General features: G+C 40.8%; 3 protein-coding genes across 3 annotated transcripts in view; 2 read left to right on the top strand and 1 right to left on the bottom strand.

The window, feature by feature from the left end:
• The window catches only part of esamb (endothelial cell adhesion molecule b), a 58441-nt gene extending 50472 nt beyond the window's left edge, over positions 1–7969 (top strand). The window contains exons 4-7 of the mRNA XM_034097824.2: positions 283–438; positions 4395–4517; positions 4600–4729; positions 6640–7969. Coding sequence (XP_033953715.1) covers positions 283–438; positions 4395–4517; positions 4600–4729; positions 6640–7102 — 872 coding nt within the window. The 3' untranslated portion in view covers positions 7103–7969. The remainder of the gene's footprint in view (positions 1–282; positions 439–4394; positions 4518–4599; positions 4730–6639) is intronic.
• A 129-nt stretch (positions 7970–8098) lies between these two features.
• On the bottom strand, positions 8099–15786 carry acad8 (acyl-CoA dehydrogenase family, member 8). The gene is made up of 11 exons (XM_034096817.2): positions 15618–15786; positions 12299–12399; positions 11774–11943; positions 11376–11485; positions 11203–11279; positions 10950–11087; positions 10706–10841; positions 10260–10357; positions 9806–9958; positions 9630–9732; positions 8099–9489 (listed from the first exon to the last, which is right to left on the bottom strand). Exons 1-11 carry the CDS (start codon positions 15733–15735, stop codon positions 9434–9436), a joined length of 1260 nt encoding a protein of 419 aa, XP_033952708.1. The 5' UTR covers positions 15736–15786; the 3' UTR covers positions 8099–9433.
• Positions 15787–15859: 73 nt separating this feature from the next.
• On the top strand, positions 15860–18795 carry thyn1 (thymocyte nuclear protein 1). Its single transcript, XM_034096820.1, has 8 exons — positions 15860–16148; positions 17232–17290; positions 17371–17528; positions 17613–17681; positions 17802–17894; positions 17983–18078; positions 18165–18315; positions 18384–18795. The coding sequence occupies exons 2-8, from the start codon at positions 17242–17244 to the stop codon at positions 18428–18430; spliced, it is 663 nt and encodes a 220-aa protein (XP_033952711.1). The 5' UTR covers positions 15860–16148; positions 17232–17241; the 3' UTR covers positions 18431–18795.
• The last annotated feature ends 3 nt before the right edge of the window (positions 18796–18798 follow it).

Raw genomic sequence — 18798 nt, 5'->3', positions numbered from 1 at the left:
TCAGATCTGACCGGTGTCTAATAAGTCCTATATTTATGTGAAAGCACTGTCCAAATGGAATTATCTGCCACTTGCCTCTGAGGCCATGATGTCATCCTCCAGCAGCAGATTGAAACAACAGGGATTAAAACATTTACTTAATTTATGCAATAATGCTACTCCCTGTGAAATCTCCACTTTGTTGGCTGTGGATTAAAGCCTAACGTACAAGTTCAATATAAGGTCATTGTTACCGTATTCCTAGCTTAACCTCTTGCCCTACATCTGTGTGTCTGTCTGCAGTCCCTCCTTCCCCCCCGCTGTGCACCCTGACGGGGAACCCAGTGATGAAGGGCAATGTGACTCTGAGCTGTCAGTCCAGTCAGGGAAAACCTGTCCCTCAGTACAAATGGACCAAAGCTGCACCCACGTCCGAGGTGTTTTTCTCCCCCATGCAGAGTGAGTATTCTCTCAGCACATAACAAGGATTTTAATGACTATACTTTAACTGTCAGTTCATTTGTAAGAAAACCCATTTACAAACGGTACTGTACCTCATGTAGAATCTTTTGACAGATAGTTTTATTTTTTTGCCGATTGCAGCTTTCAAAAAGGTAATTCAACAACTTTCTTATGGGTTCTATGATAGAAACACAAAAATGTCTCGCCTCAATCGCAACATTACCAGACTTTAACAGCAATTAAGCAAAACGAGTAAAAAGGAGAGGCTTTCTTTTCGGTGAAGGATTTGGGGTTATATTTAGTTGAAGAACACAGGAACAGGAGCACAGTTCATTTAAGCTAATATTTCATTTAGATTTTATTTGGAAAATGCTCGAGTTGAGCATTAAGCAATGATAAAATATCTGATGTCTATCAAGACAAAGTATGAAGATACACATTTTTATCATCTATTTTTTGGTTAAAGAAAAGCTTTCACACAACTGAGACACATCTTACACTCGCTTATCACATCACATTAACATCCTTGTAAAAAAACACCTGTACAGTACCTGTTGTTTTGGAGGGAATACATTGTATATATAAATAAATAAATATACTGTTTATGTGCTTGTGTCACACAGATGCAAAAATGGTAAAGGAATCATTGAAGTACAAATCTGAATGCCCCTCCTGCTGCCCCTAACACCTTGCATGCAGCAGGTCACATACAGCATCATAGGTCCAGGTGCAGATTGCAGGATAACGCCTAGGTGCTAAAGATGTAACTAAGATCTTTCAATCGCATAATAACATGCAGCATGAATCCTCTTAACAGATATAAACATATTCCTCTCGCAGCTCTGTCCATGCAAGAATGAAAAATGCATTTGTAGATATGCTACAGAAAGAGCACCATCTGTTTCTGACTTAGGCTGATTGATTGAGTATTGACTTAACTGCTTTGATCTTCGGCCCTCATCTCTTTATAGAACAAAGGTCCTCAGACTGGAAAAATGAAAAACTACTCTGTCCGATTGTGCATAGACTAATGGTTTTGTAGATCAGCGTGCCGGCATCACATGTGTGTCCGCACCCTCTTACATCAACACAGAAACCCATCTTTGTATCTGCGCTGATGTATGCTCTCTATGACTCTCCATGACTCTTGAACTCTGCTATCATCACTGCTTATCTCTTTCAGCAATCTCTCTCTCTCTCTCTCTGTCTGTGTTTTCTCTCTCTGCTGATCCTCCTCATTTCCTGTTAACCTTGGTGCCTAATCTAACAAGCCCCATGTCATTACTTGATCCACCCCTCTAAGAGGCATAAGTTGGATTTGAGACTGCACTCCCGTCCCCTCCCCATCAGTTGGTACCGTTCCCTCCCGACCTCTCATTGCTCTCTCTCTCTTTCTGCCATCTTTCTTTCTGCAAAAAAACAAAAAACACACAAAAAACAGAATGGAGAGCCTGTCCCCAGCCCATATTTGTCCTTGGGTTCATTGGTAAGGGTTATCACTCATACATTTTCCATTTATTTCCCGAGCTCCCATCCCACCTCCTCACCTGCAAACCGTGTCAACATGTCTCTCCTCAAATCCCAGCCCTTAAGCTGTAGGAGAAGCTTTAAAGTAAAACAAATCAACCCAGTTTGTATAAATGCATATATGATTATTTGTAGTAAATGGAAACCATCAAAAAGTAAAAGGCTTAGCATTCATGGAGGTGTCTAACCAGTAATAATCCCACTTAACCTTTAAAAAAAATCGAATTTTTGATTAAATCATCTAAATATTTGGATGTCAGTGAATATGTTTGTTGTGATATAAGCAGCTGTTTCATATTGGAATATGTTCCTGAATATATCCATGATGAGGGTTTTCATGAGACCTTTTGCATATATTTCCATTGTTATCTATTTACTTATTTGTAAAATAAGGGTTGAATTTGTTCTTTAAATCTTTGCAGTGTGTATGATGTTTAATATGTAGCTGTCATCCTGTTGCACTCATTGAGATTCTTTACCATGTTTTAGAGTCCAAAGTAGGAGGAAAATAATAAGCTGATCTGTGAGAGAAAATATAAATTTCAAGGAGTGTTATGACATTTTGAAAAATAGGATAATTTCTTGCTGAGGCTGAACTGGGTTGAGAATATCACGTCATGTTTGTACAGTAAATATGCAGCTAGCTTAATAAATAGCAGAGAGTAAATTACAATAATTGGTTGTGCATTAGCTTTATGATTTATTTAGATTTTTGTGTATGGTCTCTCACATCAATTGTGAACTAATCCTCTGCAGCTTGTCATGTGTAGTGGCCGGCTGTACTGTACCATGATGAGCCTCATTATACATTAATCACTTGTCATGTGTCGGGGCTTTGACAAATGCGGCCCAGTGACCTTGCAGTGACGGCTGTGCAATATGAGTAATGCCCCTGTCTGGATATGAGGCACCACCTCTCAGATCTGCCGCTGGGATGTGATCACGCTGCAGGCTTGAACTCGATCCAAACTCCAGGTCAGCTGGTGTTCTGCTTATCTGTCACAATTGGGTTTGGTTCTCCGCAGCTGGTTTCCAAGCCAGCGGATTCAATAATCAGAGAGGGATAAGTGCATATCACATTTAATACAGTTACCAATAAAGCTATGTTGTGTGATTTCAGGGAACTCACAATTCAGCAAACTACTTACAAGCAGCAGCAAATGATGGTTCAAAATGTCTGTCTTTTTCATTCAGTTACACTTGGGGAGGGATTTTCTGTGCTTCTACTGTTGGCAGTGGTTTGCGTGCACCTGCCTGCCTTCACCTCCTGGTGGTGCAGTGGCAGATGGTGCAAAATAACACAAAGCTCATTCAGGACACCCACACTTTGGGAGGAAGGCAGCTGTTTAGATTGATGACTGAAAATTAAGTATTTTCTGGTTTCTCTCACATTAAAATGCTGCTTGCTGGCATAATGCGGAACCTTGACGTTCAGCCGGGATGATTTGGATGAGTCCCTGTGTTGCATTGCTTTCTCTCTGTGGGGATTGACAGGCACACCGGAACAACACTTTAGGACTAACACCCACTGTCATTTCCTCACGTTCCACACGAAAGCAAAAAAGCATCAGATAAAGAATGTGACGTATAAGATTGGATTTCAGAGGATTTTATGTGATAAGTCCCTCATAAAGCGTGTTTATTTTCTTACAGTCCATGTTTGCTACAACACAGCGCTTTAAGCCAGATGTGTGAAGAAGAACAGATTGTGTTGAAAGGAAATACCCAGTTATGAAAGCACTGAGAGGGATACACACACGCTTACAGCTGTGTGATAACCTCAGTGTGAGAACATACTAAAACAAAAAATCTGCTGAAAAAAACATTATGTAGCAACACTGCATTATCCTCTGCAGAGCTCTCTGCTGAGGGATTCACCATAAATAAAACATATGCTGTAGGGACTGGAAGTGGGCCAATAGTGGATTAAATGTTGCGTTGTGAACGGAATCAGTAACTAATGATTCAACACCACCATGATATGTTGTTGCACAGAGAGGGTATCACACATTGTCAGCATATCTCTGTTAAACAATACATAATTCGGTCGTAAATTAAGAGGAAAATATAACACTTTTTCAATAAGTGAATCTGGAATCAGTGTATGTATTTCATGCATTGTAAAACACAGTTCACAGCCACATTTATATCACGTTATCCATGTATTTCTGGTCAATGATGGAAGGTTTATGTCCCTTATGTACATGATCTATGATAGATTTTAATAAGGACATGTCCCTATACAGTTCGTTCTCGCAGTAAAGTTGTGTTTGTTACTCTATAATTGTAGTTCCCCAGTGTGTGATACTGTGGTATAACAATTTCATGTCGACCTGTATAGTTTTCTAGTTCTACCAAGCCTACTTGCACGGATCACATAAATATATGATCGCTACATGTATGTAACCCTGTGGTTTTCTTTGCAGATGAGAGACACGGCACCCTCAGGCTGAGCAACCTCACTAAAAGCATGTCAGGGAAATACATCTGCAGAGCCATCAACACGGCGGGCTCCGACAGCTGCTCCATTAACCTGGAGGTTATCACCTGTACGTACAGAACACAGTATGCCTACTACACCACACACCAGGCACTGTGTGTCTGAACACTGATCTGTCATCTGTTTCCCAGCTTCCAATGCAGGAATGATTGCAGCTGCTTCACTGGGGTCCATAGTGGGACTGGTGGCCATGGTGCTCTTCCTCATATTCATACTGAAAAGGAGAAAGGACACTGAGGAGGAGATGGCCAACGAGATCAAGTGAGACATTTAATACAGCATGTAGTGGTTCACATGTACAAGCTGAAGCTATCCATTACAACACCCCCTTTATACATTCCTCATACAGAAAGTGTATATGCTTTGTACTATACTTTTTTTACATGCAATAAGGAAGGAAGAGGCTGTACTCATATTCAATATTTGTATTAATTTAACCACTAAATAATTAAGTAGTGCGAACACTTCCTTTTCCTTGCATTTTTCCAAAAGCAACAGTCTATGGCTGCAGTCGGATAGTTTAAAAATCAGCTCCTAAGTTCTAACCCTATCGTCTATTCCTTGACCTCTGAGTGAAACGTCACGGGGTTAAGGGATAGTGGATAGGAGAATTCAAAAGGACTTAGGAGAAGAGACTGCGGTACTTTAGAGAATCCGAATGCACTTTCACTATCCGACGTGTTTATGATGCGCCAGCGGACGTCATTGTATGCGTCTGCTGCTGTGGGGAAACTATGGAAACCACAGTTTTCTATACAGCGGACTACAACATGGATGTTTAATAAGAACGACGGACTCATCTGGAGACTCTGCACCGTGCTCTGATGCTGCTGCTTTGCTTTATGAACGTGGACAACAGAGAAACATATTCTTCATGACCAAAGTTGGAATTGAAATAAAAAAGGAAAGTGAAACTTCTGCTCGTCCCCCTCTCCCTCCGGTCCACATTAATACAAATGATCCCAATACGTATGATTGTATGAACTAAAGATCTTAAATCAATACAGATGTATTTATTATAAACGTTAGTCCTTAACATCACTGTGTATATCACCATTCAAACATCTTTTAGAAGTTGAACAAACTCCACACAGCTCAGTGAAGACTGTGAAATGTTGACTTTATTTGATAATTTCAGTGAAAACTAACGTTCACATTTCTCTTTTTGATTATAATACTGATGAACGTTCAAAACAAAGCACTTTGGCAACGTACCACCATACAGTCTATGCTTACCACCTACGTTTTAAAATGCTTAATAAGCACCGTAACTTTCATGATATCATTCCTCGGTCATAATCGGTTGTTTCCGTGAACGGCCGACTGTTGAGTGACGGCAAATGCTGCGGCTGCAAGGCATTGTGGGGCAGCATTTTCGCTTCTCCTGCCGGTTAGGGAGGTCCAGTGGTTCCTAAGCTAAAGGAGGTTATAAAGGAAGTTTGAAACCTCCTTTCCTTTCATTCTCATCATTCTAGAGAATTCGAACGGCACTTATCATGGCTGCCACTGAGGGACTTCCGGGTCATTTCACTCCTTTAGGAAGGTTCCTAAGCTAAATGGACTATTCGACTTCAGCCTTTGCCTCTGCATTTAATAATTATGACACTGAGTTTATGTGAGGAAATGCAATGTAATACTTTATTCTGGATTCTACTTGAATTTCTATTGCACTGTGTTTCAAAAGGATATGATCAAATATTTGACACGACTATTCTAATCTAGAAGCTATTGTCATATCATCAAATAAGATGTAATGTACAAAAGGTGCTGATATAAGTTGCTCCACCATGACCAGCTAAACATAAAATACCATGTTAATCATTTTTACACTATAGGTTTATAATATTATTACACTAAAGCCTCCTAATAAGTACTTTGCTTCTAATAGCTCATTTTGATATCAATGCATTTACAATTAAATGTATATTTTGTTACTTTAATATTATTAAAAGTGAAATTTCACTCGACGTTTGTATTTGCAATAAATGCTGTCTCAGAAGATATAGGTCATCTATATTTTCGCAATACACACAGTTTTGCCAGTACTCAGAAAACAGTGAAGCTGAATGTGTGTTGCCCTATTTCCTGCCTGTCATTCTTGATTCTAGTAATTCTAATAATTATGAGTTTTTGCTTTCTCTGCGTTCCTCTCTTCTTTCTTCCTGTTACAGGGAGGATGCTCAGGCACCAAAGAGAGTATCATGGGCGAAGAGTAACACCGGCTCTGACATCATATCCAAGAACGGCACGCTGTCCTCCATAGCCACCAGTCCTCGACCCCGAGACCCCCGCCATCCTAACTACAACTACCCATACTCCCCGGCGTCCACATCAGACACCGGCTCAGTTATCCACGCCTACCAGCTGCGACCTGGAGAAGCCAACACACTGCAGGGTCTCCCGGGGTACAACAATGGAGGAACCCCACGCAAACATAAGAGACCCCGCAGCACAAATGGGGACCCTGCGCAGATTCTGAGGAGCCCTGCGGTCGCCAACAGGACTGACGGGGCTCAGCCTCAGGTGCCCCCTCCCCTCGCTGTGTCCCCACAAATGAGCTGCTCCACTCTGACACGCCTGGGCTCTGTAGCCATCATGGTGCCCGCGCAGAGCCAGGCCGGGTCGCTGGTGTAGGCCGGCCGGAGGACAGGGGTTAGGGGGGAGAGAAAGTATGCCTTGAAACTCAAAAGCACTTTCTCTGTGAAGACTTATAAGGATGTGAGAGAAGAAAACATCCCTTTGGTTGTTCATTTCTTTTTGTAAGAAATATATTTTTTATTTACTCTTATTAAGAGATCTTTAATGATACCCAGTAGCATTAGGATTTGTAGGCAGTGAACATAAAAGGCCAATGTTTTCAAGAGAGTTGACGGATACTGTAAACCATGTTTCTGTTCATTTGGCAGTTTGCTTAGAGTTTTGCAGTTCTTGCTAAATGTATGCTGGCCAAATTTGTGTAATAACTGTAGCCATACAAGTGTATGATTTCATTTCTACAGCTGTGTAAAGATGCATTCTCAGTCCCTTCTCTCAGGCTAAAGGCACTATGTCAAAATCACAATTCAGGTATTTCAAATGTATCATTCTTGCTTTCTTTGAACCACATGTACGTGTTAAGTGTTGTTGTATTTAACCTACTGCAATATCAGTATGGTTCAATGACACTGATGTCTGCTGGGAGGACATTCTTTTTTATTTGCCTGTTATGGTAGTTGGAATGTTACCAAAATAGTGAGTACAACATGTTGAAGTTGATGGTTTCTTACTATTCTGTTCAAAGGTGTTTGTTTTAACTTGATATAATTACTGTAAACACACAAGGCCATCAGTCAGTGAGATAATGACCAAACTTCCGGCTGTTGGTCTCGTTTGTTTTCTTGTAAGTATAATGTAGCTCTGAAAAAAGATGTGGCACTAAGCTATGCTGAGGGGTACATGTAGCACTTTTACTGCAGTTTTGATTGTTGGTCATTTTTTTCAATAAAGTGTTCTGGAGTGTTTGATTTCAGCATGACTCATCATTATCACTTTACCTATAAATATATTTGTACTCATGCAAAATAAATCACATTTAATGACAGGAAATGTAAATAATACCTAGTTAAGTGTGCCAATAAAAAGGCTGATTCCTTTTTCTGTAAACTGAGATTATTTTATTTGGAGTGTAATCAGACATAATTTGAAATGTGACAAATACATAACCCAAACACCCAACCCACAGTGGCATTTCAAACGTCATGGATGGGTAACAATTCAGTAACCTTGACTATAAAGGAGATCTAAAAGGCCACTTAAGGCACAGAGACTGCAAGTGATATACAGTGGAAAAAACACAATTTTATCACTTAAATCCTTTTAAAAATAGGAAAAAATCAAAACATCTCGTCACAAATTGTGTGAATCTGTAGTAAGGAGCAGTTTTGTTAATTAAAGAAAAACAAGATTACAATATATCCACACTAGCAGAAAATATTTCGGTTAAAAACAAAAACCATTTTTTTAAACTATTCTTAGAACATTACATCTACTAGAGGTGGTGTCTGATCATGTGGTGTAGTTACCAGCACAGGGATTGACAGGATTTTTTATACATGAGCCGAACAGGATCAATGCTACTGAATTTGGTGATCCAATCATTTCTCTAGCACTGCCATCAGGTTGAACTTTTTGGTAAAGTATTTCATGCTCCCTTCGGGTCTGAAACAACTGGTGATCCCTTACATTTTCACCCAGCACCACCATCAGGTCAAGTTTTTACTTTTTTCTATGACCAAATACTTGCAGTTTGTGTGGGATTCCTATAAGTAACACATGTTAGCATGCTAACAGGCTAAGCTAGGATGGTGAATGGGCTAAACCACAAACCTGCAAAACAGCAGCATCACTGCAGAGCTAGCATGGCTGCACATCCTTGGGTGTTCTTTCTGTCAAACATTGTTATTGTTCATTAGTCCGTACTTAAATAAAATATGCTTTGTCTTTTTAAAAATTGTACATAACTTCAGCTTTGTTTTGAGTTGAATGCTATGGTTTGTATGTTAGTGTAATATGCCATTATTCAGCATTTTGTATATGCTGTATAAGCATTTCTTTAAAATGGTAGCCTGTAATTTATTTATTGCTTTTAGAGGAAGTGTTGGACCTGAGGAAATGTTGACCTGCAGGTGGCACTACATGTAAAGTAAGCTAGGGTTTCCAATGTCATTGGGATTCATCCTCTTTGAATGACAGCTGTTATTGGAAATCTGTGTACATTGTTAAATGGTCATCCCTTGAGCCTTGCTGCAACAGAGTAGTTAAACATTTGAAGATAATAACTAATATCATACTAGAAAAACCTATGCCTTACCACACGTCCTTAAATGACCTTTTACACTTTAGGAAACCAGTCACACAGTAACAGGAAGAAAGACCATAACAATATGGTCACTGTTAAAATCACACATATCCAGGGAAAAAGGTTTATCATGATTCTGTCAGCAGATTACGGGAAATTATCATCCTCATCACTTCGTTTGTGCCTTTAGGAGAAAAAAAACAAAGTGTATGAGTCACACAAACAAAACAAGCACATCAACTATCTTAAATAAGAGGAAATCTGTGAGATTACAATCTGATACACATGAAAAACCAGACTAAGGCGACTCTTAAAAAGGCTCACCCTCGAGGATCTGATGCACTCTGATGTCTCGGACAAACTGCTGCACTGCGTAGTCTTTCAGGTAACCATACCCACCGTGCATTTGGAGAGCATCGTTGCAGATCTGTGAAATTAATAATAAAAAAAAAAGTAAAAAAATGAGTTTTTTATTGAACAATTCCTCTAGTATTACTTACATTAAAGCACTCGTCTGTGGCGAAGAGTTTGGCCATAGAGCAGAGAGAAACGGCATCAGACCGGTTCTCCTGCAGCGCTGTGGCAGCTTCACGCACCATGAGGCGGGATGCAACCAGCTTGGTGGCCATTTCTGCCAGTTTGAATTGAAGATACTGCACAAATGAACAAACACAGGGTGAAACAGTGGAAAATTCAAGACAAACTTCTTATCACTGGCAGGAAATGTGACCTAATACTGTGGATGGATTGTACGATGCGAGGGTCTAAGGATAGAGGGTGTCGTTTTTTCTCATACTGATATTCTGAACAATCTGTGCTGTTATATTTCCTGTAAAGTGTCTCTACTGTAGGCTATTTTTATTATATGTACAGCACTTTGGCTCGACCAAAAATCGTTTATAAATGTGCTATATAAATAAAACTTGATTTGATTTGGATGAGGGATCTTCTAACCTGGTTGTTGGAGAGTGTCTCTCCAAACTGCTTGCGTACTAACAGATGATCCCTCGCGAGCTGAACCGAGGCATGTGCCGCCCCAAGAGAACAGGAGGCTGTTGGAAGAGTTTATATGGAAACTGTAGATTAAGAAGCTGCTGATGGTCATGTTAAGATAACAGAAAAAAAGTTTTTAGAGTTTGCATCCATTTGACTATTGATTTTCTTTTTAAGGAATACGGTGTTATTTCCTCTGGGAAAAGTGTAATAATCTTGAATTAAAGCCAACCACCCAGAATCTCCACTTTTTTTGAAACCTTATGCAGAAAATTTGTTTTTGTACGTTTGCATTTCAAATATCAAGATGATTACTGTCATTTTATCTAGCTATGGGTATACATTACATATTTGGGCATCACTACACACTGGTAACTACTGTACTTTGATAGTGTTCTCCTCCTCACCAATATTAATTCTTCCTCCATTCAGGCCTCTCATGGCCATGTTGAATCCTTGTCCTTCCTCACCCAGCCGATTGATCACTGGAACGGCACAATCCTCAAATATCACCGCCCGGGTCGGCTGGGAGTTCCAACCCACCTGAGAGCAGCGAGTAGAACGGTTACTGTGACTGACTCCTGCCCTCTAGTGGCTACCAGCAAACACTCCAGAGCAAAATCATTAAAGTCAGCAATCAAAGGACTTTACCTTTTTTTCCTTTTTGCCAAAACTGAGGCCTGGGGTTCCTTTCTCTACCACTAGACAAGAGATGCCTTTAGGTCCTTTACCTCCTGTTCTGCACATCACAATATAGACGTCTGTGTCTCCCCCACCACTGATGAAGGCCTGAAAGTCACAGACATGTCTCTGGCTTACTGCTTTTTTTTTTTAAACAAAAAAAACAATTTAACCATTATGAAGGCCTAAACACCAGATAGGGAATAGGCAGGTGTGGAATTACCTTCGAACCATTGACGATGTAATGGTCCCCTTTCAGCTGAGCAGTGGTCAGAAGTGAAGCAGCATCACTGCCGCTGCCTGAAGTCAAAGATCACAGGTTTATTGTGATGATGACTGACACATTTCTAAATAACTATGTTATACTTTGTTTTTTTACATATACAATGGACTGACCTGGTTCAGTGAGACAATATGAAGCAAACTTGTCCATCAAACAGAGATCAGGACAGAACCTCTCCCTCTGCTCATTATTGCCAAAAGTGTCTATCATCCAGGCACACATGCTGCAAAGAAAACAGCTTGGATTGAATTGGGAGGCAAATACATGAAATTAATCTGGGAAATTTGATTTGTTTGGAGATGATGTAATGATTCTCAGTTCTGATAATTTACCAAACAAAAGTGTCCTTTAAGTTACAACACTTTATATTGAGTCAGTAAATGGGGTTATTTGGACCCAACACAACCAGCCTCAAGTCAACCTTTGTCCTCCTTACATTATACACACAAATAAGTCAACGTTTTCTTAATTATAGGTCCAAGTAATTTATGACATAAGGGGGGGGGTTTACTTGTGGATGCTGATGTAAGCTGTAGTGCTGACACATCCTGTGGACAAGGCCTCAAAGATGATCGATGTGTCCAGCCGAGAGAGACCCGATCCTCCGACTTCCGGCTGGACGTAGATCCCACCAAACCCCAACTGGGCTGCCTTTCGCATCGTCTCTACTGGAAAGATTTCCTGGAGGGAAAATAAATAATACCCATAAATGTTTGTTAAATTATAACTGTGCACATTGGAAAAATAATTATCTGTTACATCATGTATTTGCATCGGATTAAACTATATTTTTGGCAGTTAAAGAAAAGCTGCTGAGACATGCAGGTTCTCCACAGTTAGGTATGAGCTGAAGTAACTTTTAACAGGCGAAAAATTCCAGAAAGACGGTAATGAGAGCTCAATTTTAGAATTGTCTCCATATGTAAACCAGATAGTTTACAGGTGGGACATTTCACCAAGAGTTTCCTGTGGGATGGTCAAGTGTTATGCCTTGACATCAGCTGACTAATAGACTGTATGGATTTCTCAAACATACCTTTTGGTCCCACTCTGACATGTGTGGAGCCATTTCATTGGTCGCAAAGTCAAAGGCCATTTTTTGAAATTCCTTCTGTTCATCTGTGAGTCCATGAGAAGCTGTCAACAAAGAGCAGAGAGCATAGAGTGGGGCAAACACGTATTTAGTCAGCCACCAATTGTGCAAGTTCTCCCACTTAAAAAGATGAGAGGCCTGTCATTTTCATCCTAGGTATACCTCAACTATGAGAGACAAAAAAAAAAAATCCAGAAATTCACATTGTCTGATTTTTAAAGAATTTATTTTCAAATTATGGTGGAAAATAAGTATTTGGTCAATAACAAAAGTTCATCTCAATACTTTGTTATATACCCTTTGTTGGCAATGACAGAGGTCAAACGTGTTCTGTAAGTCTTCACAAGGTTTTCACACACTGTTGCTGGTATTTTGGCCCAGTCCTCCATGCAGATCTCCTCTAGAGCAGTGATGTTTTGGGGCTGTCGCTGGGCAACACAGACTTTCAACTCCCTCCAAAGATTTTCTATGGGGTTGAGATCTGGAGACTGGCTTGGCCACTCCAGGACCTTGAAATGATTCTTACGAAGCCACTCCTTCGTTGCCCGGGCGGTGTGTTTGGGATCATTGTCGTGCTGAAAGACCCAGCCACGTTTCATCTTCAATGCCCTTGCTGATGGAAGGAGATTGTCACTCTCAATATCACGATACATGGCCCAATTCATTCTTTCCTTTACACGGATCAGTCGTCCTGGTCCCTTTGCAGAAAAACAGCCCCAAAGCATGATGTTTCCACCCCCATGTTTCACAGTAGGTATGGTGTTCTTTGGATGCAACTCAGCATTCTTTCTTCTCAAAACACGTCTAGTTGAGTTTTTACCAAAAAGTTCTATTTTGGTTTCATCTGACCATATGACATTCTCCCAATCCTCTTCTGGATCATCTAAATGCTCTCTAGCAAACTTCAGACGGGCCTGGACATGTACTGGCTTAAGCAGGGGGACACGTCTGGCACTGCAGGATTTGAGTCCCTGGCGGCGTAGTGTGTTACTGATGGTAGCCTTTGTTACTTTGGTCCCAGCTCTCTGAGGCTGCGGCCCCACGAGGACGAATTCGGTCGTTTGCGTTACTGTTTAGTGTCATATAGACCGTTCGGCCACACGAGGACGACCGAATACGGCACTAAACGACTGAGGAAACGACAACGGGTCCCAAGGTGGATAGAAATGCATACGCCACTCTCTGGGGGGTCAAACGGCTCCGTGTGTGCGCCCTATACGGACATTTTCAGATCACTGATAGTGATTGCGCAATAGCCCCGCCTCTCCCCACCTCTTCTGCTCACCTCCGCTTACCCCGCGCCAGTGCTGAAGTGTTTCGCCACCAACAACAACAACAATGGCGGATCGCAGAGTTGCTATCGTGCTCCGGACGCTATTGACCATGCTACAGTTGTTTGTGCAACATCTACAGCAATAATGATGAGGCAATAGCCCCGCCTCTCCCCACCTCTGCTGCTCACCCCCACGTCAAAGTAAACTGCACCCTGAATTCAGATTATTTATCTTTCTCTCGCGAGTGAAGTCTAATCTGACAGGACGGAGACACGCAGCTCTGCTCACCTGAAGCTCCTCCCGCTGCAGCAAAACACACACTTCAAGTCAGATCATCACCCTTAGCTATTTTAATTACCTCTCAAACTCCCTAAACTAGTTATAAATATGTTTATTTTTACAGTCGGCCGGGTCACTGATTACTGGATGAGCTGCTGCATGAGACAGACACTGACGCTGTCTGAAGAGAGGGAGGAAAAAGAGAGGCTCCGTGTATTTTATCATTATATTATATAGAGTCGTTATTCATTTGTTTTAAAGCTCAATAAATAACAAAGAAGACCTTTGACCGGCACTTTTATAATTGTGTCTGGAAGATTTCAACTTTAATACACGCTGACTGGCGAAAAACTCTGCCCGGTTCCCTCGGCCCCCACCGCGGAGAATAAACAGAAGGGCAACCATGACAACCATGCTTCTTCGCTGCTTTTGTGGAGGAAGTTACAGCGCCACGTAGAGGCTCCTGCATATGTACTGCAGCTTCTCCAGCGGTTGGAGCTAAACGGAGCGGTCTCGTGTGGGCAGACACTATCCGGATAATTATTGCGTGTGGACGGAAGCCGTTTGCGATTGCGTTTGCGTTAATCCTATGCGTTTAGCCGTTTTCGTCCTCGTGGGGCCGCAGCCTGAAGGTCATTGACTGGGTCCCCCCCGTGTGGTTCTGGGATTTTTGCTCACCGTTCTTGTGATCATTTTGACCTCACGGGGTGAGATCTTGCGTGGAGCCCCAGATCGAGGGAGATTATCAGTGGTCTTGTATGTCTTCCATTTTCGAATAATTGCTCCCACAGTTGATTTCTTCACACCAAGCTGCTTACCTATTGCAGATTCAGTCTTCCCAGCCTGGTGCAGGTCTACAATTTTGTTTCTGGTGTCCTTTGACAGCTCTTTGGTCTTGGCCATAGTGGAGTTTGGAGTGTGACTGTTTGAGGTTGTGGACAGGTGTCTTTTATACTGATAACGAGTTCAACAGGTGCCATTAATACAGTTAACGAGTGGAAGACAGAGGAGGCTCTTAAAGAAGAAGTTACAGGTCTGTGAGAGCCAGAAATCTTGTTTGTTTGTAAGTGACCAAATACTTATTTTACTGAGGAATTTACCAATGAATTCATTAAAAATCCTACAATGTGATTTCCTGGATTCCTTCCCCCCATTCTGTCTCTCATAGTTGAAGTGTACCTAGGATGAAAATTACAGGCCTCTCATCCTTTTAAGTGGGAGAACTTGCACAATTGGTGGCTGACTAAATACTTTTTTGCCCCACCGTATGTATATCATGGTGATCAATATGGAAGGGAAAATATTCCATCATGCACAAATACGGGAGTATTATGTGTGGGCTTTTTGTATTACATGATAAAGGTATCATATGTATTTCACACTTCAAATGTCGTGTATATCTTCAAGCAGCATAGGATGCAGCAATAAGAAAGCATTGGAAACTAGAACATTCCCTGACAAGACCTGTCTAGGAGTGGGGCGGTGCAAAACTAACCAATGACAGCTAGGTACCGGTAACTGTAACATTAAAGCTCTGAATGGGATGTGTGATTTTACTTTAATGTGTTTTATTCACAGTCAATAATAAAGACCAACACCGGTCTGGTAGCTAACGAAGTTCAGTGCCATTCAGGCTTTCTTTCACAATAACACACAGCTGTCCTATGAAATTAAACTAATGCTCACAGTTTTACTTGTCTGGGACTTACGGTCGACACAAGAAGCTATTCCTCGTCTCTGTGTGCTTCTGTTAAAAGATAAACGATGGTTCCTGCAGATGCTGGAGCCCAGTCTGGCAATCCTTGCTAGAGGTCCGACGGTCGCCATGTTTACCTCCACAATGTTATGGGATGTGTTCGTTATGTCACTCTGCCGCTTCTTCTTCTGGGGCTTTAAAGGCGGAAGGCATTCAGCGTATAAAGCGCAATACCGCCATCTTTGGGGTGCGGGTAACATATTATTCCTGTTTTTCTCTGATAAAATCACATACAATTATAGTGATGCTCACATCTGCTGAGAAATATAGTTTCCTGTCGCTCGTTAAAGTGGTCATTAGTTGCTCCCTTTGAGGAACGTTTGAGGGTAAGGACTCCAAAGGACATCTATCTCTTCTTACAACACAAACGGGAGAAGCTGGCAATAAATGAAGTGCACCAATACGTTTGTTGACGTCACGTGCTGCTGCTTTCACCGCGGGTTTTGATGGTTGACTGCTTACCTGGAACATTGCTCAGCTACAGGTATGATTTATCAGTGTTTAATCAGAGATGTTTCACTACTGACAGAGCTGCATTATAATCTGTATTACTTTCAAATGCCTGGCGCGTTTAGTTTACACGTGTTGCCAATAGTTCTTGAAGCTAGCTAGTCTCTGCCATCCATGTACGGGTGAAGTTAGTTTTACATTGGGAATTCACTATGTATTCCGAGCCCTCTTTCTTTACTGCAGGTATTCCCTTGGGGGTCCAGTCCACCATTAAAGTAATGTTTCAATGACACAAAACCAATATTATGTTCAGTGCTTCCGTTCCAATTTGCTTATATTAGTGAACATTATGGTTACAAATATAGTAAATGTGTTATATGACGTTTTTCCATTACTTACCAATAGCTTCCATGAAACCCAAATATTATTACCACATTGGACAAAAAACTTTGAACTTAATGCTTCTTCTATTATATTATATAAGTTTATTTTTTTAGGAGAGTTTTTTTTCAATACTTTCCATGTAGTACTCCAGATCAATGCATGCTTATGCAAATACAGTGGACAAGTAACAAACCTCTTTTTATTAGATTTTAGTGCATCTTTGATCAAATCCGAAGCTTTTTAAATGGAAAACTCTTGGATATTTTCAACAGCTTCGATATCATGTTATTGACTAAATTGAGGATTGAACAACGTTTGAAGATTAGTCTCTGTTTACAGGATCGTTTGTTTTCTACTTTAAATAATTAGTGGTTCAAAAAATTAGCAGTTGTTTTATAAGACTCTAAAAATGGGACCAAATTCCAATAAAAAAAAAAAAGTATTCATCATCCCTAAGCAAGGGGTTTAGTTGTGAGCCAACCATACTTTGAATGTTGTCACTGTGAAACTCAATAAAAAGATCAGAGTATTTTTTATAACTGTCTTTAAATATCCAAACTAAATCAAACGTTACCACAGATCCCTTACATTCATACAAAACACTATGCACAGCTATGGTATACAAATTGTAAGAATGTTAGAAAACGTGATGCTATTGTTAAGGCATATTGTATATGTTCATATCAACCCTGTTATGGACGCTGCTCTATGTTTGAAACATGTGTCTTTATAGACAGTGAGAGATGCCACCAAAGACGAGGTCCAGAGTGAGTAAAAGAACAGCAGATTCAGGTAAGCAAAGGAAGTGGGAGTAAAACTTATTTTCTGGTACATTATTTTCTAATGATTGACAATTATTGCTGCAACAATAGGCAAAGTCAATGAGGACGAAATGGTTGGAGGCAAGAAGAAAGCTGCAGCTTCTGTTGAGCCGTTAAAAACTAAAGAGAGCTCAGAACCTCCGCAGTACAGTCGCTGGCTGATGAAATCTGAGCCCGAGAGCCGCTTTGAGAAGGAGATTGACCTGAAGGTACAGAGCCTCATCAGCACAGCCTGTTTTCCTAAAAATGTGAGTGGGCTGCACTCGTTTGATGCTTGTTGTTTCATCCTTCAGTTTGGGATCGAGGAACTGAAGGCTTTGCCTGATCAGACTGGCTGCTGGGACGGAGTGCGCAATTATCAGGTAAATCCACACAACTGGCTACTGCTATGAAAAGCTGTTTACCTGAAATAACACACCAATCTATAAAGTATTTTTGATTTTATTCTTCTCTCTGTTCATGGACTTTACCGTCATCTGCAGGCACGCAACTTTATGAGGCAGATGAAAGACGGGCAGTTGGCTTTCTTTTATCACAGCAACTGCAAGGAGCCGGGGATAGCAGGAATCATGAAAGTAAGTCACTATCTCCCCCTGCTGATTATATTATAATGATTTAAACAAACTTACAAACATGATATTTAGCTGGATTTATTTTTTCTAGATTGTAAAGGAAGCTTATGTGGACCACACTCAGTTTGACAAGAAAGATATCCATTTTGATGCTAACAGTAAAGCAGACAACCCCAAATGGAGCATGGTAAACCCCATTTAAGAAGGAAACAATATATATACATTCATAAAATAATTGAACATAAAGGTTAACCTTGTTTTCTTCTCTTTTAGGTAGACGTCCAATATCAAAGAATGGTAAAGCGTTATATTCCTCTGTCTGAGCTGAAGAAGTACCACCTGCAGCACCGAGCCAAGGGAGGGCCTCTGAAGGACGTGGGACTTTTCACCAGAGCCAGGCTCTCTGTGCAGCCCCTAACCACTGGTAAGTGAACGCATCTTTCAGTGTGCATTGGGCTGCTTATGAACCCTCATTCTGCTTTTTCTCTGCAGAGGAGTTTGAGTTTATCCTGACTTTGGAGGATAAGGAGCCTTTGTGAGGATTTGGACCAGATGATGCGAGGATGCAGTGAAATCATGAAGCAGCATAAACATACATCTCTTTTGTTCTGAAGTAATAAATGTGTTGTTGTCAAATGATGGCTTTTATCGAGATTGTAGCTATACCTCTGGGTGATACTTGCTTAGACACAGCCTTTGAATTGAAAGAAAACAGCAGCAGTATATAAGCTTGTAATGTTTCTTAGGGTTGCCCTTTGCTCACAGAAGGGGTCCAAGCTTTCTTTTATTGCCATTATGCAATTTGTGTATAGAAGCAAAGTTTTATTTCAGTCTGCACTATGGTCCATCATTTTCCACCCTGTCTGTTAAGGTGTATCATGTCGCAAACACTTAAATTCCTGGAAAA

The sequence above is a fragment of the Pseudochaenichthys georgianus genome, chromosome 13 (assembly GCF_902827115.2).
Source record: "Pseudochaenichthys georgianus chromosome 13, fPseGeo1.2, whole genome shotgun sequence".
Taxonomy (NCBI): Eukaryota; Metazoa; Chordata; class Actinopteri; order Perciformes; family Channichthyidae; genus Pseudochaenichthys; species Pseudochaenichthys georgianus.
This window is presented reverse-complemented; position numbering and strand designations above follow the sequence as displayed.

Bases quoted from the DNA above. Each gene is read 5' to 3' on its own strand.
- acad8 (XM_034096817.2), bottom strand. From the start codon at position 15,735: ATGGCGACCGTCGGACCTCTAGCAAGGATTGCCAGACTGGGCTCCAGC. The intron at 11,088-11,202 runs GTAATTCCACAC...TGTGACTTTCAG, and splicing joins ACATCGTCAATGGTTCGAAG to GCCTTCATCAGTGGTGGGGG. The intron at 10,358-10,705 runs GTGAGGAGGAGA...CTCTTCCAACAG, and splicing joins TGGAGGAAGAATTAATATTG to CCTCCTGTTCTCTTGGGGCG.
- thyn1 (XM_034096820.1), top strand. From the start codon at position 17,242: ATGCCACCAAAGACGAGGTCCAGAGTGAGTAAAAGAACAGCAGATTCA. The intron at 17,529-17,612 runs GTACAGAGCCTC...TTCATCCTTCAG, and splicing joins AGAAGGAGATTGACCTGAAG to TTTGGGATCGAGGAACTGAA. The intron at 18,079-18,164 runs GTAAACCCCATT...CTTCTCTTTTAG, and splicing joins ACAACCCCAAATGGAGCATG to GTAGACGTCCAATATCAAAG.